The sequence below is a fragment of the Cololabis saira genome, chromosome 13 (assembly GCF_033807715.1).
Source record: "Cololabis saira isolate AMF1-May2022 chromosome 13, fColSai1.1, whole genome shotgun sequence".
NCBI lineage: Eukaryota > Metazoa > Chordata > Actinopteri > Beloniformes > Belonidae > Cololabis > Cololabis saira.
In genome coordinates this window covers 21,365,557-21,383,454 of record NC_084599.1, presented here as the reverse complement: position 1 = coordinate 21,383,454, position 17,898 = coordinate 21,365,557, and the positions used below count along the sequence as shown (strand labels likewise).

Below are 17,898 nucleotides of genomic sequence, written 5' to 3'. Positions count from 1 at the left end.
GCAGAAATGAGGAATACGTTAAACACTAAAGTCTACTGAAGTTGAATAACTATTTCAAAAGGGTGAAGAACCAAAGGAAAATGGAGATTATTTAATGTTTTAATTGACTAAACTGTCGGTTTCTGTTGTCACACAGGTTATGGATAATTCTTACTGCCTTTGCAGGATTTTTTTACTTTTCTTTTTTTTTTTTTTTTAACTCTCCTACCTACAGTATCTTATTGCACTACAGAGGCTTGTTTTGCCTCAGCTATGGTTGCAGGATTTACATCATGTCAGAAATTACATAAACACTTATCTTTTTAATCACAGTTGTTTGTCTGTTCAGTATCGGCTCCCCGTTCAGTATCGGCTCCCCATTCAGCGTAAGAAGTCACATCCCTTGTCAGTGTAGAAACGTCACTGAGGGCTGCTGCTCCATGTTTGGTGGTGTATGTGGAATCTAAATGTTTAACTTGGCACAGTCAGGTGTCTTATTTTCAGCTGATGTTGCAGTCGTGTAAAGTTTTTGTGGCCTGTACTGCGGGTCTTCATCCTGTATCGGACAAGATCTCTGTAATAATTAATGCATAAGCAAGTGGGCAGTGAGGGCTTCTTGGTGTTCAGAACACTACCCTGCTCTATGTGCTTATTCTTCTGACAGCCTTGTGGTACTTTTCTCTGTCAGAGAGGTGTAATTGGGTTTAACTTGCACACAGTCTTCAGTTATGCCAATACTTTACTGCTGTGAAGTTAGAGAGCATTATTTTCCAAAATATTTGAAACAGTGTCATTGTTAAGGTCTAGTATCTTCAGTTAAAGGATTCAGAAAAAAACAACAACATGGAGCATAGTGAATTTTAGACTTTTGTCCCGTGTTTTATCTCTATTAAAATTGAAAACAGCTGCAAAACGGCACATAAAGCCTTGTAAACTATTTTTTCTGTACAGGAAGGTTAACTGATCTCATAAGTTTTATTATTCTTTGTACCAAGGACATAGTAACACTAACCAGGTTGCATTTTATTGTGTCGCTGCTGTAAATCTTTGGCTTGTTTTTCTCCCCTTTTAACATATGAAACATGTCATTCTTTTTTTTTATGATAAATACCTAACTCTAAGTCAACAAGGTGGGTTGTTTAATTTTAACTGGCGAAAGCAGACGATATGCTGAGCTGCGTGCATAAGACCATCTGCCAAAGTAAAACATGGGGAACAGATGTTGACAAAGATTTGACACAACTCATGTTGTTCCAGTCGTTGTTTTAATGACTGCACTGCTACCCTGCTGTCTCTTTCATGAAGAGAGCTAAACAACGTTAGCTGTCATAATCTGGTCCTCTGGAGAGTCTGTTTGGCTGAGTGGGAAGAGAGAGGGTAGTGAGGTGCTGCTGTCTGAGTGGATTGGCCTGAGCCTCAGCTGCCTTTTAATGTCTTTAAAAGCTTTTCTGCTGTAGCACAGTTCAGTCTCTACACTTCTGCAACCATTCATCTGCTCTACAGTCTTGTTGTCAGCTCAATGAAACAAAGACTCTTAAGCAGGGTATAGGCCGTGTATCTTTTTAAGTTCTTCTGGCGCAGCTTTTGGGGCTGAGGTTTTATTATACAGCAGCCACCACACACACAAACCCATGATAACTAAAATCTATGGAGCTAAAACAGTCTCAATATTCACAAATGCACAGGAAGACGTTTCACTGGTGCGTACGACAAGATTCACAAAGGTATTTCTAATACACACACAAATATAACCTGAGTTACAAACGACTTGTGGTCTGTGGACTTGCCTGCATTTTTGTGCAAGTTTTTGAGACTCCTGGCTTACCTCAACCAACAAATGTGTTGTTTTTTTTCATAAGAACGCAGCCCGCGACAATTTACTCATAAGCCAATCACATTAAGCAATTCAAACCGCACTTCATGCATGTGAATTTCAGCAAGCAAGCAATGTTTCACTTACCGCTCCGTTGTCGGAAGCCATGTTGAACCGACTGAAATTCACATGCATATGGTGCAGTTTGAATGGCTTCATGTGATTGTCATGAGTAAATTGTCCCCAACGTGGGGGGCGTTCTTATGATTAGCTGTCCTGGTACCACAAGCCGTTTTATAAATCAGGTTATATTTGTGTGTGCATAAGAAATACATTTGTGAATCTTGTCCTTACGCACCAGTGAAAAGTCCTGTGCATTTATGAATATTGAGACTGTTTTAGCTCCATAAAAATCAGTTTATGACTGCATAAAACATATTAAAGCTTATGACAGGGAGTTCATTTATGTCTTGGGTGTGTCCTGGGGATAAAATACATAATCTCTGTCTCCCAGCAACACCAAAAAGTGTGCCGGAGTCGTCTGCAGTCTGCGTGGTGTGTGTGTTTGCATGTCCCAGACCCTGCAGACATTCACTGTTTTATGTTGCTGGCACTTTGTTTGTTCTCTGTCTTTGCTTTGAGGGTGCAGACACTCTCTGAGTTTAAAGGCTTCGTGTTAAAATGAAAGGCACATGACGACAATAACTTATTTTACATGTGTCATGGAAATAGACGAGGATCCTTGTTGCATTGATTCTCCACATATCATGAGCAGTGCTGGCTCAAAGCTCAATATAAAAAAAAGGTACTTTGACCCACAGGACTGTTTTTAAGACTGATTCCTTAAATATTGTTGCTTATTACTTTATTTTAAGGAGTAATTGGGTATTTGGGGCAACATGAGCTGCCTGTAAGAGCTGGATCCACTCTGTCATGTGGTTAACGTAGAGCTGAAACCATTAGGGACAGTTCACTTGGCTGTGTCAAGGTTTTAGTTCTGGATTTTGTTTTGGCCGTTTGCCGTAGCTCATTGTTTGTCTTTGGGAGTCTTTTCAGTGACGACAGTTTAACATCTGTGTACTTTGCATTTATGTGAATTAGTCACAGCATATAATATGTGGTATATCCTTATTTATTGTTTTGTTTTAAAAAAAATTGAAAAACATCATGAAAATAAAGCTCATATGGACATTGTCTCTATCTATAAAAAGTAATAAATATAATAAAAGTTTCTTCGTCACATAATCGATTCCATCACTGCATTCCCAAGTACTCATGTCATTTCAGTCTTGTGTCTTTATGTCATCATTGTTTAACAAAAAGGCCTTTTATTTATTTATTTATCTATTAGAAACTAAATAAAACCGGGCTCACTGGGTGTGTTTCTGTGTGCTTCAGCTCGAGATGCAGATGAACGGGAGAAGTGGATCCACGCCTTAGAGGGAACTATCCTCCGTCACGCCCTCCAGCTCCGGGTTTGTAACCAAACACTTTGTTTGTACTGCATGTATCCACACATGTCTAATACATCTTACCAGAGAAAGTAATTTTCTGCAACTAGACTTGTCGTTTTTTGCAACAGCCAAGTATGCTGGTATTGATAAAGGCGACAAGAAATGAGGACTGTGAAATTAATTAATATATATGTGGAGTCTAAATATCAAACAAGTCCTTGTTTTTTATTCTTGAAGTCTTAGATGAAATGCATTTAAATGCTCTATAAAGGCATTCTGTGCTGCACCACAACACTTGCTTGATCAAGTGCTTTTACGTCAATGTGCGTTTTATCTTCTTTGCTCAAGAGATATGTGGAGAGGCTGTGATAAACTTTCTGTTTTAAAATGAATTAATCATGGCATATGTCATGATTAATTCATTTTAAATAGAAAGTGCTGTGTCTTGGAGCCAGGCTTCATAGTTTAGTGGGATTTGTTTACCTGCTGACATACTTGCATTTTCTCCCGCTTTATCATCTGTATACTTTTCCTTCTGATTATCTTCTCCTATTTCATCCTCAAATGCAGCCTCATCCTTTGGCCTACCTTCCTTCCTTCTCCTCCCCTCCTCCCTTCATGGCAAATCCGTATGATGTGCTACGTGTGTCTGCTAACCCGTTTCTCACACACACACATGCACTTGTGCGAGCTGCTGCTGCCGTAGCGTCACATGACCCGGCACCAACCAACCCAGGGCCTGGTTGTTTGATCCAACAAGCATCTGTCTCCACTGTCCCAGCCAATCAGAGTGGCTTTTATTGCCTCTGTGCTGTGTGTTTTCTCTTCTGCCTGTGTGAGAGGAAGTGTGCCCTTCCTGCCAGGGGAGGGTCCCGGATTAACTCGGCTCTGTCTGCTTCACAGCAAACACTCAGCTGTTAACTGCTGCTGAAGGATATGTTGCTGCCCAGTGGTTTATTTTGCCAGACTGCTGTGGCGAGCAAGAAGAAAAGATATTTTTTCCTTCAGTTTCTACGTGGATGGGGGAAGAAAGAATGCTAACTTCATTAGAGCTGTTGGTTTCCTGCTGTGGGGAGAGAAAAAACTAATAACAGAGGCAGAAAGAAAAGGAGCTTGTGTCAGGCTAATTGGTCTGAGAGATGCACAAGGTCTGATGCAGCATGTTCATTGGAGCAAGACATCTTGTAAGTACAACACGCACGCAAACAAAAATCCAGCTGAGGCATAAAAAATGAAAACTTTGACGGCCGCAGTGAGCTGCTGTGGCAGAAGCCTTTTAAAGTGGGTCACGCTGGGTGGAAAGACAAATAGAAAGGGGGAGGGAGCTTGCGGGGGCACTGTTGTATGTCGCAAATGATTGGGCGGCTGTGGGTGTTTATGTGTAAGCCTTTGCAAGCTGCTCCGGCAGATTCCCTTTATGTGACACCAATGCACAGTTTGGGTCGTGGGAAGAAGTGGAAGCAGAGGTGCAGACATCTGGGAATATTTCTGGAACAGTGAAGAAGTAAGGACAATGACGTGGCTGTGCAGTGGCTTTTTATAAACCAACCACCTGTGTCTGACTTTCCGCTTCCAAATGTATCTACTCTGTCTGTAAGACGGCACTTCCCTCAATTAAGTGTTGACAAAACATGATATCTTAATAATAAGGGATCGCTCTTCTTTTACTGTCCAAGGCGGCATGTGTCCAAGAAAGGCATGTGTCTAACCAGGCAGGTTCATTAACATATAGTCATTCTTTTGTATGTCAGCAATATTTTGATTTTTAGCTCATGTTCTTCCGTGGAAAGCAGCTTTTTTTTGTAGTCGCACTAAACTAACAATACTTGCACCTTTGACCCTTTGAGGAAGGCTGCCCTGTTAACTGCATGTTTCACAGCTGCTGAGTGAATGCAGACTTTGCTCTCTATAAAGGTAGATTGTTTAAACTTTAGCAGCTCTGAGACCAGAGTGGCTGTGGATTCTGGCTTTGGGTTAATGGCTTTTCTTCACGTTCCCATGAGATCCCCGTCAGTCCGAAGGAAAGACATCAGGCTCGTGCGGCTGAGCAAATCAAAGACAGCAGCAGGACCCGACATGGTTTGATAAGAGCTTGATTTACTAACTGAGTGAGGAGTTGGTTTGATTCCCTCTAAGTCTGACCGCTATTTCATGTAAGACTTTGTTCTGTGTTTTTCCATCTCAGCTCTGGTGTGTCGCAGTAAACTGCACTGACACATGCTGTGTTAGTCATTACTGAATCACCTGATGTAGAGAGCCTTTTGTGCCTTCATTGGTGCTGAGCTTTCTTGCTATTGACTGGATTGGACATTAAATGTGGGTTGTTTTTTTGTTTAACAGGAAGTCTTTCCTGTGTTTTCATTTGTCAAATCCATTGCTGCTTTCGGCTTTGTGTCCCAGCCAACTGGATTGTTCTAGGTACTTGGGTATTCTTGGACGGATAGACAGACAGATGCCTCCACACATCTGTTTCACCAATAGACTAGTAATCACCTTTTAATGGAAATTACGTAATGAAATGTTCTCTGTGTGTGCATGTGTGGAGTCCAGGGACTATTAACAGAAGCTAATTAACAAACAATAAATTTGAGTGCACCTCAACCCATTTACACACAGTCATCTGTCTGAGGACGAAGACTAAGCTAAGGCTAAGCTCTTCAGCCCAGACTTTCCTGGATTTTAGTTTTATTGAAGCCTAAAATGTGTTGGCCTCCAGTCAGGTAAACAGACCTGCTGGCTTTTTCACGTAGGCCGGCCTTTAAACAATACTATTTATAGTGCATCTCACCCAGTACAGTACATTGCTGGAAGATTCTCCTGAACTGTTGATGTTTCTGTCCACCATTTTGTGTAACTGTTTAAAAAGCCTATCTGGCCAGGAGGCGATGGAAGCGAGCCATTATTTTATGAATGGATGTTGTGTGAATACACGACCCTCAGTTATTGATTCTGGTTGTGTATTTCACTTTGAATAAGCAAATACGAGCAGGGCTTTTTACCAAAGTTTTGCTTACGGGTGTGTTAATGAAGAGCTCTGTGTGTTTTTCCGTCTGCAGGAGGCAGAGACGGGATTTGTGCCGAGCGTTCAAGACTTTGACAAGAAGCTAGCTGAAGCGGACGCCTACCTGCAGATTCTTATTGACCAATTGAAGGTAGGGTTGAGCCTACAGAAACGCCTACTGGATGTCAATTAATCTTGTACATGTTGTCCGTTGCCTATGAATTCATCTGGAGATGTGATTCCCGGTAAAATGGGGCATCCTAAACTAGAATCTACAGGACTGTCTCAGAAAATTAGAATATTGTGATTTTCTGTAATGCAATTACAAAAACAAAAATGTCATACATTCTGGATTCATTACAAATCAACTGAAATATTGTAAGCCTTTTATTATTTTAACATTGCTGATCATGGCTTACAGCTTAAGAAAACTCAAATATCCTATCTCAAAAAATTAGAATATTCTGGGAATCTTAATCTTAAACTGTAGGCCATAATAAGCAATATTAAAATAATAAAAGGCTTGCAATATTTCAGTTGATTTGTAATGAATCCAGAATATATGACATTTTGTTTTTTTTAATTGCATTACAGAAAATAAAGAACTTTATCACAATATTCAAATTTTCGGAGACAGTCCTGTATATCCATCATGCCATCCATCATTACCTGTTGATGTAACATCCATTCGGTTTTTTGAGTATTCCTTTGCTAATCGAGATCTCAACAGAACTTATTTCAAGTGATTTGTGATGAAATAGCAACAGAGTGAAATAATACCAACAGTGCTGCTACAGTGTCTTGATAAAAACACTGGAAGTGTCCTTCCTGTGAGAAGCCAGATCTTCTGTAGGCCGCACATTCTCAACTCATATTCCATCTTTCTCCCTTTTCATCTCCTGTTCTCAAACAGCTATTTGATGAGAAGATCAAGGACTGCAAAGAGGATGAATCACGAAGAGTGAGTACCAGCAGCGCAGCGCTCAGCCTCGGCTCTCTGGTCACACTGTCCTTGCCGTCATCACAGTTATGGCAAAGAAATGATGAATATTCAGTGTCAGTCTAATGCTTATGCTGTGGTCTTAACAGAATGCTTTTCTTACATTTATTAAGAATAACGTATTACCAGATATCCATCAAAGACGACTGACAGATCATGTGTCAGACCTCTGGTTCAGATTGCAAGGCTGCAACAATGTATTATTCTCATCAACTACAGACTCAATGAGAATGAATCCAACCTGCATCTGAATCTACAAGCCTCCTTAGATGGAAACTGTTGGGCCAGTTGAGCTGCTGTATCTGGCACCCGGACATTGGATGTTTTTAAACAGTATTAGGTTTTTAGAATACTTTAACCTGAATCAGTGATTCTTCAGGGCCTAATGACATTTAATCAAACTTAACACCTAAAGATTTTTGCATAATTTTTAAACTTTTCTTCCATTAAACTGTATGGAAAAATAATGAAACTAATTGCCTTGTTGTACCATTTTTCTCCCTTTTCTTCTGCTCCGGTTTGAATGCTGCTTACCTTTTAAGTTCGACATGCTGAATTCTCATTGAATAAGTTAAATAAGTTTAAAATCTAAATGCCACATTTTGGTTTCACTTCAAATTCAAACAGGAGAACAAAAACTGTCAGCCAAAGAGCATGAATACCACTAAGCGAAAAACAAATGGGGATATGAAATAAAGGGCAAATGGTAACTACCTACTTCAAATCATTTAAGTAAGTAATTGTATGTTGCTGTACGTCAATCAATTGAAAGCAGAGATATGATAAAGACAACTCTGCACAGCAGGTCTGAGCAAGCTCATAGATTGAGTGCACCAATGATTAAATAGTTGGACGCCTTTAGTTTACAGTGAGCCCACTCCTTTACATTTGTGACTGAACGTTCAGCCACATTCCCTGCTTCAAAAAGTGATTTTAAATAAATGAAGCTGCAACCAAATGTTTTTTTTTAACCAATTAACGAAGCAAATAACCTTTACTGCTCTGAGTGCTTTATAGTCAGAGTGAACCGGAACAGTAATTATCAGTCATGACTGCTTTAAGGATTAACATTATAGCTCCGTTGTTTTACAGCTTTTCTAGGGACATTTAAGGGATCTACAGTAAAAGTTTTGTTGGAGGGAGCAGTAACTGTGTGTGTGTATGTGAGTGTTTTCTGGATTAGCAGTAATATGACTATGACTGCACTTCCCCTCTTGAGGTAAACAACAAAACTTGCTGATCAGTGTCAAACTTCTCACTCTGAAAGGTGATCCTTACAAGTTCCGGGAATCAAAAGGTTGTTGCACTCAGACATCGTTACTGGTTTCTACCTCTTGCTTTGTGTGTTGTTTCTCAGGTTGTGTCTGCGACCCTGCTTTTTTAAACCTGTTTGTTTAGCTGTAATTGCTTTTGGATTTTATAGCCTGTACCCTTTTTTTTTTTTTTTTTAAACAGAAAATAGAAAATCTGAAAGAGACTACTTGTGTAAGTATGAACTTGACACATTTTCCTTCCTGTTGGGAAGTCAGTTCCTTTTTAATGGATTGCTGTTTTTCTCTTTCAGAATATGGTAGAGTCCATCAAGCATTGTATTGTACTGCTACAAATTGCCAAGGTAAACAAAATATCATTGCATGTCTGTACTTCACGGGGCCATTTCATTCTAATCATTGTTCTTGTGTGACCACATGGGTGTACGCTGTGTGCTTGCTCAGGTCTCTGGGGTAGTTCCCTGCTTACAGTTGCTATGTGGGTCGGTGGATGAGGAGGGTGTAGCCAGTGCTCGTTTCATCACATGTTCCATTCAAGTCTCTAAAAGGAAGTGGAGCAATAATTTCTGCTTCATGTAGTTTTTAGGTGGAACTCGATTCCTTTATTAATCCAGCAGCATTTTAACAAACATATTTCAGAAAACATGAACATGGCTTGACATTTACGTGACAGAAAAATAAGAAAATGTAATCTTTTTTTCTGAACTTTATTTATTTTATATATTTATTAACATTTTACCATGTGATGAAAGGATCGCTGCATTTGACAAGTTGTGGAAACTGATGAAACTCGATTTTAATTAGAGGGATGGAGATCCCCACAGATGCTCAGTCAAGATGCTTTTTGAAATGATTCTTGAACCTTCCCAGACAAGCAGTCTAACAATGTCTTCTCAAAATTTTAAGGACCAAAGTAACGAACAGCAACACGCAAACGGACTTATAGTAAGTCAAAACGCCTTCTGTCCATGACAAAAATTAAAAAATTAAAGACACTGCTAACTTTCTCTTCTCGCATAATTTATCCTCTCCTATAGAAAAGCTGTTGGATCAGATCTTTAGTGCATGCCATCTAATTTGGAGTTGAGCTCTACCTCAAGCTTTTCCCTTATGTCTGCCACTGCTATATTCATGATTAAGTCATTACTTTCTTTCTTTAGTCCAAGATTTAAATTCTTTCTGGCAAATATTGGGAACTATCCTTTTTTCTTTTCCTTCTTCTTCAATCAAAACACAAAAATGTTTACTTGGAAATGACGTTCGGCTGTTGTATAACATATTGACTACATGGACTACACATGTGCTTGCATGTCTGATGTAAGAGTGTTACACATCACTTCCCACAATTTGGAGTCAACTAGTTCATCATTGATTCCTGCTCATGCCGCCTGCTTATTGAACTGCTGAGCAGTAATAGCAGGAAAGCCACCCAGAAAGCAATTTGCAGGCTCTGCAGGTGCACTGTGTTCATGCTGAAGACGATACCAGGAGCTGTGCATGCTGTAACTAAAACAAGTCTATTTAACATTGGTAAACTCTTAACAACACAATGTTTGGTGTTTTAGACTGATTTCTCATCTTGCAGGCAGTTTTTGCTATTCAGTCCTTGTAGCACATTTTTTAACAGAGCGTTAGTGTAGTTCAAAAGAATTACCAATATTCTTCCCTTTACATCAATAAAACTAAAGGTGGCTGATCACAAGCAGACAGCAAGCCAACATCTACACTGGACGTGTGACGTGATCTGTGCTAATTCCGACTGCTTACCCTTCTCGTAATGTTTGTTTGTCACAATCATAGTTGGATGCCGGTGCAGGTGTGGAGCAGTGATATGAGAGGATTTCAGTGCAATAGACGACTAAACTGAGTCATTTTTTCACGGCTTTTTACATTTCTGCTCCGGTGAAGTCTCTTTGGTTTTACAAGTGGAAGGGTATCGAGAAAAAAGTACAGACTGTAGAATGTAAGAGAGGGGGTTTTAAGGCCAATGAAACATGGACAGAGATATGTATCATCGTGAAGTGACCAGAACCTGGTGCTGTAGCTTCCTGGGAAGCATAAAATCAATTGAAAACCTTTCTGTAGGCTTTGGAAAATGTTAGCAATTTGCAGGTTATGGTCTAGCGCATAGAAAACCTCCAGTGTAGTTCCTGAAGCTTGAATCCCACCGCGACCCGACAGCTCATACAGTAGGAGTCTGCTCTTACTGCAGACATAATCTCATAGTCATTAAGTACAGTATTATGTAGTATAAATAGCACAGCATAAGCTCTGTCTACTCATAACTGCACGTTTTTTATACAAGAAGCTTTTTCCTTAAGACACTTAGCAGCTATAGCCCTTTTAAATGTCTGTCACTTTATCCATGTACAAATAATCTGAGGCAAATGAGAAATAAATGTTAATTCATTTGCTTAAATCACCAGCAGCATGTTTATCCAGAGAAGATTGGTACTCCTTTGAAACTGCTAAGTACAAAAATAATCAAAATTAAGTCGGATCTGTATTTCTGTCAGATGAATTAATATTAAATTAATTAATTAAATATTATGTTTATTATTGTATTATGTTTATTATGATTGATTTAGGGTTGCTCTTCTATGAGAGCTAATTGCATTAATATCACATTTTCTTAGGTAGAGAAGTTGATCATGAGGCTGAAAAGCTCGTTATAGCTTTGACACTCCTATGTGCCCAGCTGTTTCTCACCACCCTGCTTTTGCTTCAACTCCTGCTTGTACGTCCTCGAACTGGCAGCCCCACCACGACAGGCCAATATTTCTGCCACTGGCTAAAATTAGCAGCCCTCGGCTTACTTCTTTTTGAAGACACGTGGATGGAGGAGTGCATCGGGCAGCGCAGTGCAGAAGACAAACTGAAGGAATGGAGACAGGAACAATGTGAACAGTGGACCAAATGCAATCATTATCCAACAAAGGGGGACGATTGCATTCTTTAATCACAACTTCAGATATTTTGGTGGCATCTAGTAGAAAAAAATTAGACGGCCACTTTGAGTATGATCCTGGGGCATCAGAATAAAACGTTAACTAAGAAAAAAAGCATCTACTAACTCAGTTATTGGCTCACTCTGCCTTTTGCCTGTTAACCTTAAATGTAAATCTAAATGGAACACAGTGGTAAAAATCACTACTGGTCAAGTGTAACTGATGGCATATTACATGATAATAGCTAAATGCCATTTCAGTGCCACCAAAAACTCTGAGGGTAATCTTGTAGGGTAATAAGTGTGGATATGCTTTTGCATTGGTGCAAGTCGTCGTCAGTGCTGCTGTTGGTTCAGTTAGTGGTGGCGGTGACCCCACCACATGGAGCCAACTGGATGCATTTTATATGTGGTTAAGTTTCTGTTTTCCAATGCATGGGCACATGATGTAGAGGTATTTCTGTAGATGGAAGGTAACTGGGAATAAGTATGCACTGATTATTTTTTTTTCTTCAATGTGGAAATCAAGAGACAAAGGAGTTTACTTATTTTTCAAAAGGAGATGATGGTTATTGTGCAATGCTACTGCTGGAGTTAAGGGTTTCAGGCGATGTTTGTTTTACATTGATTACATTGGTGAAACCTGGTAACACTACTTTTTACAGGACATGGGATGAATGGGAATTGATCTGCCTGAACTGGCATGGTCTCACTGGGACATTTAAGGTCACTGTTGTCACATAGGTGTTCCATTAATCAAAGTATGTGCACATTATTCCCAATAAAGGGTAAGAGTTAATATTAGCACCAGGCTCTGATGGTAAAGAAACTGAAGCACTGTTCATTGTGGCAAATGTAGTGAATCATGTCAAAAAAAGACTACTTGGATCTAGCCTCAGTATACAAAGATATTCAATTGAAACTAGAAGTTTACTTACACTGTGCAAAAAGACATAACATTTTTTGTCTCGCTGTCTGAAGTTAAATCAGACTAAACTTTTCCTGTTTCATGTCAGTCAGGATTACCAACATTATTTCATTTTGAAAATGCCATAACAATGAGAGAGACTTTCTTTGAGGTCAAAAGTTTACATACACAAAATGTACTATGTCTTTAAGTAACAGGGGAAGCCCAGATGGTGATGTCATGGGTTTGGAAGCTCCTGATAAGATATGTGGGTTAATTGAAGGCACACCTAGGGATGTGTTTTAAGGCCACACCTGAAAAAATGCTTCATTGTTTGAAATCAGCCAAAAAATCAGGGAGAGAATTGTGGAGTTCCACAAATCTGGCTCATCCATGGGTGCAATTTCCAGATGTTTGAAAGTGCCATGTTAATCTGTTTAAACAATTATACGCACGTATAAACATCATGGGAATGTCCAGCCATCACACCACTCATGAAGGAGACGGGCTCTGGGTCCCAGAGATGAACATGTTTTGGTCTGAAATGTGCAAATCAACCCCAGAACAAACGCTAAAGACCTTGTGAAGATGCTGGATGAAGCTGGTAAGAAAGTGTCATTATCCAGAGTGAAACGAGTCCTGCACTGACATGGCTGAAAGGCCGCTCAACGTGAAATAAGCCATTACTCCTAAAGAAACATAAAAAGCCAGACTACAGTTTGCAATAACACACCAAGACATATACCTTAACTTCTGGAGGCATGTCCTGTGGTTGGTAATGAAACTAAAAATGGAGATGTTTGGCCATAATAACTAATGTAACATTTGGAGGAAAAAGGGGGAAGCTTGTAGACATCATGAAGAAATAACTTTACATGGAAATATTAAAGCAATATCTCAACACATCATCCAGGAAGCTAAAACTTGGGCGCAGATGGGTCTTCCGAATGGACAATGACCCATAAGCATGCTGCCTAGTTAAAAAGTGACTTGAGGACAACAAAGTTAATATCTTAGAGTGGCCATCACAAAACCCTGATCTGGATCCCATTGAAAATTTGTGGGCAGATCTGAAAAGCCGTGTGCGAACAAGGCGACCGACAAACCTGACTCAGTTACACCAGTTCTGTCAGGAGGAATGGGCCAGAATTCCAGCAGAGTACCGTCAGAAGCTTGTGGAAGAAAAAACATTTGACTCAAGTCATGCAGTTGAAAGGCAGTGCTACTAAATACCAAGGAAATGTATGTAAACTTTTGACCTCAAAGAAAGTAATATAAGAAATTCTCAGACTCATTATTATGGCATTTAGCAAAATTTAAATAATTTTGGTAATCCTGACTGACCGGAAAAATTAGAAGTTTAGTTTGATTTAACTTCAGACAGTGAGACAAAATATTTTATGTGTCTTTTTGCACAGTGTATGTAAATCTCCGGTTTCAGCTGTAAACCTGTAGCGAGGCTATGGAGTAAGACTTAATTAAAATACATTTTTCATTTGATTGACAACATATAAACTGGTAAGCAGGCAGTGGTAAGGGTGTCTGGATGTGTTATGTGTATTCAGCCATGTGTTTTGGTTGTTGATGGCAGTGTTGCTTGTCTGTTTTCTTTTTCCAGAGCACTATCAACCCAGTGGATGGGATCTACCAGCCCCCCCTGGTCACCAGTGTAGCCAACACCACAATGCCAACACAGACCACACTACCCACAGGTATAGATGTCTGACCCACCACGTGTCTCTGTATGTGCACCTCATGGGTCAAGTCTCTGCATCTTTTTTTTTTCTGAATATAATATGATCAAAGGAGACAACAGCGCTCCCTGTTGTTCAAATGGATCACTCTGAAGCACCATTTATGTTACTAAAACTGCTTTTTTTTGCTTTTTTCCCTGCTCAAGTTTAATACTCCCTCATGCAGTCTTGGAGTTGGTTTAGTTGTTGGATTAAAGACGAATGTAATCTGAAACATTGTCTAGTTGTCTTTGATAAATGATTGCATTTCTTGACAGTTTTTACATTTTCTTGCTACTGAAAATCAACATGCAATAATTTCTCAGTTCTGATAAGTCATTGCCTGTTTTAGCCAGAGGACTTTTCCCTGGCTGTTAAATTTTGCCAAAATGGATATTACAAAGTAGGCCCCTCTAATTTCAGTCTTTTGATAGACTCTGTAATCCTCCCTCTCGACTGAAGCCTGTCTGCCGTGTCTCGGATAATTATGTTCAGGCCTGTTGGCTGAAAGGGATCAGATGCAGGTTTTAATGTTGCTTCGTGTTGAGGCTTCATTGCTAACATCTGCTTTCTCTTTTTCACTAAAGACGCTTCTCAGGTGTGTAAACCAGACCAACGACCCTCCACGTTACCAGTTGGTCCTGTCGTCACAGTGATGGGAAGTCTACAAACCCCAACTCCCAACAGCACAGGTAATTATTTAACACAGTGCGAGTTTTGATGTGTAAGAGTTTAAAAGGTGTGAGCCAAACTAAAGTTTTACTGGATTTAGGCTTTACAACATTTTTCAACACTCTAGCAGAGGTTAAACGGATCAAATAAATTAGTGGGGAAAAAAAAAACTTGAATACTTGTTAATAAATAAAGAGATGTGTTGTTACTGCACTGTTTTTAACAAGGGTCCAAACCGAACTGCAACCTCAAGTCTGTCGTCTATGACAGAATCAATATCTCGTTATGCTCTATTTCAAATATGTGATATTTATCCAAGTTCCATTTTCAGTTTGATTGTGTTTCATTGTATTTATACTGGCTAATGCTTAGTTGTTGTTTCTGCATTTATTTAGCAGATTTCAATTCCTGTTTCATATTGTTCAGAATTAAAAGTTTACTGCCGTTTTTGAAAAAAGAATTAAAAAAAAGATCCTCCAAGATTTTTCTTATTGGCTCTTATTACAAGATTACGAGCCACGTTGTTTGTTTTTTAGAGAAACAACATAGTGGTTCATTAAATATCATTAGATTCTACACAAATGGGAATTCAAACACGTGGAAAAGGTTGTTGTAATAATCGTTTCCCCTTAGTCGTATGAACATTGAATTAGTTGAAAAGTCACAAACAAAAGCTGAAGAAAGCAGAGGTTGCCCCCCATTTAACTTCTGTGCTGAGTCGGCAGTAGCTTTGAGGATGCTGGCTGCATGCTGGAGACTGCAGTCTTTATGCTCAGCAAAAGAAGCAGGCAGTGACTGTTAAAGATGGCACAAAAAAAACAACCTTTATTTCTTGGCTTGGAAAAATATTGCATTCTACAAGAGAAGACAGACATCATGATGTTTGAAATGTTTGATTTGTGTTTTTGTTGTATTAGGGAGTGGCCCCTCAGGCCCCAGCAGTGGCATTGCCTCCCCGGCTCACATCCCTCTGCCGTCACACTCAGTGCCAGAATTCTCCTACTCTTCCAGTGAGGATGAGTTTTATGATGCTGATGAGTTTTACCAGAGCAGCACTTCGCCCAAACACTGCATAAAGTGAGTGTATTCCTGCTCTGCCTCCTGCAACCAGCACTGCCTACAACTGAGTTATTGTTTTCTCGCTTGAACGAAACAATATTCTCAACATAGTTTGGGGGGGATTTTGCTTCGACTGCATGAAAATGTAGCTGCATAAGCATCTTCAGCTACCTGGAAAATTGCCAGTGAACTTCTACTTAATCATCTCATCTCATCTCAGCATCATGAAGAAAGAACTTTACTGTTTCCTCTTTGACTCCTTCGTCTCCTCTTCTTGCTCTCAGCCCCTCGGGGCCTCCTGCTGCCTCTCCCAGTGCTAACGAAGAAACAACGTTGAAACGGCCTGACACAACAGAGTCTCTCAACTCGTCTATGTCCAATGGCACCACAGATGCAGGTAAAAGGGGAGAGGTGTACAGATAATTCACCCAGATGGATTATAAGCATTTGTGTTCCTCTAAGATGGAGTTGAAAGCAATACATCGTTATGTACTGAGGATTACTAAAGATACAAGACATGACTACCACCAGAATGTGTGAATGAAAATGTTTTACCACAGTCTATCTGTCTATCTTTTTTCCAGTTTATGTAGCATAGCTTTAGGTTCTTCGGGGAGTTTGCATTTCTTTAGATATACAAAGAAAATGTAGAAATCACCTGAAATATGAGTTGAAATTAAGGTCGTGGTGAGACTCGTGCTCTGCTGCTGTCTTCAGATCAGTTTGATAGCCATGACGACCGTGATGATGATGGTGAGGGGGAGTCTGTGGAAGAGCACAAGAGCGTCATTATGCATCTGCTCTCCCAAGTTCGTTTGGGAATGGACCTCACAAAGGTAAGCACTTCTATGTGAGAGAGACTCCAGTGTGAATGTTTGAATGTTCTCTGTTGTTCTGTGCAGTGGTTCCTCCTCATTTTACTTTTTAATACTGTCTGTGTAAGCTGATCCTTCTGAACACGGTCCACCTTTCATCTGTTTCACAGGTGGTCCTACCCACCTTCATCCTAGAGAGGAGATCTTTGTTAGAAATGTATGCTGACTTTTTTGCACATCCCGACTTATTTGTAAGGTACGTCCACACTCTGACAACTACCCTGCTCAAGCTCTCTCACCAGATGATTCATGATTGGCAACTGTGAACAATCATTTAACACTGTTGCACTTGATTTTTCTCAAAGCATTGCTGAGCAGCCAGAGCCGAGAGAGCGCATGGTTCAGGTGGTAAAATGGTACCTGTCAGCTTTCCATGCAGGGAGGAAAGGCTCAGTGGCCAAGAAACCGTATAACCCGATCCTGGGTGAAGTCTTCTACTGTCACTGGGATCTTCCCGGCGAGATAGAAGAACCCTCCCCACCTACGGTGAGGCATTGTGTTCTTGATGTCCGACTTGTCAGGCTTACAGAGTTCTTTTCACTTTCGTTACCAGTTTTTAAGGCTGTGATCTGTTTGGCTGTGGTTGGTATTTCTCAAAGCAAGTAAACATATTCTAAAGAATCATACAATTTTCCAGCAAATACTCTTTAAGTGCTTGTTTTTTATAGATGGAGGAGCCTAAATGTAATTTCAGTTAATATTTGGATAATAATTTAAGTTAATACGTTAATTAGAAATGTATACTTATTCTGATTATAAAAGGTTATTTACAGTATTTACAGATTAAAATGTTGACTATTTGTGTTTACAATAGGAAAATAATAGTTTGATTTACTGCACTTAAGATAACATTATGTGTGGGGATAATTTACGTAAGGATCTGTGAGGGTAGGGCTACCTGCAGTCAGGGCAAGCATGGAGTGCAGCCACATAGTTTTTTGACCTCTGACTCTCACCCTGTCTAGCTCTCTTTTTTATTTTTTATCTTGGATTATGTTTGTAGTGTTTTTATTTTTGAAGTAAATACTTGAACTTAATCAAGAGGATCCTGTGGAGGTTTTTGTCACTGATGTTCATTACAACAAGAGAATGAGTACAGAGCGTCAAGCTTAAGGCTTCATTAATCAGGAACCTACAATAGACATAGGGCTGGGCGATATATCGAGATTTTAATATATATCGATATA

The 17,898-nt window shown here is 39.7% G+C and overlaps 1 protein-coding gene across 4 annotated transcripts in view; it reads left to right on the top strand.

Annotated features, from left to right (window-relative positions):
* The window catches only part of osbpl9 (oxysterol binding protein-like 9), a 39,148-nt gene that overhangs the window by 15,347 nt on the left and 5,903 nt on the right, over positions 1 to 17,898 (top strand). Inside the window, exons 4-16 of one of the 4 annotated variants that reach the window (XM_061738247.1) lie at positions 3,191 to 3,267; positions 6,303 to 6,398; positions 7,161 to 7,208; positions 8,703 to 8,732; positions 8,812 to 8,862; positions 9,425 to 9,463; positions 13,991 to 14,084; positions 14,693 to 14,797; positions 15,695 to 15,854; positions 16,121 to 16,233; positions 16,554 to 16,672; positions 16,822 to 16,907; positions 17,017 to 17,197. In XM_061738247.1, coding sequence (XP_061594231.1) covers positions 3,191 to 3,267; positions 6,303 to 6,398; positions 7,161 to 7,208; positions 8,703 to 8,732; positions 8,812 to 8,862; positions 9,425 to 9,463; positions 13,991 to 14,084; positions 14,693 to 14,797; positions 15,695 to 15,854; positions 16,121 to 16,233; positions 16,554 to 16,672; positions 16,822 to 16,907; positions 17,017 to 17,197 — 1,199 coding nt within the window. Of the gene's footprint in view, positions 1 to 3,190; positions 3,268 to 4,076; positions 4,431 to 5,104; positions 5,326 to 6,302; positions 6,399 to 7,160; positions 7,209 to 8,702; positions 8,733 to 8,811; positions 8,863 to 9,424; positions 9,464 to 13,990; positions 14,085 to 14,692; positions 14,798 to 15,694; positions 15,855 to 16,120; positions 16,234 to 16,553; positions 16,673 to 16,821; positions 16,908 to 17,016; positions 17,198 to 17,898 lie in introns of those variants that run through there. The other 3 variants (XM_061738250.1, XM_061738249.1, XM_061738248.1) reach the window with 3 other exon arrangements.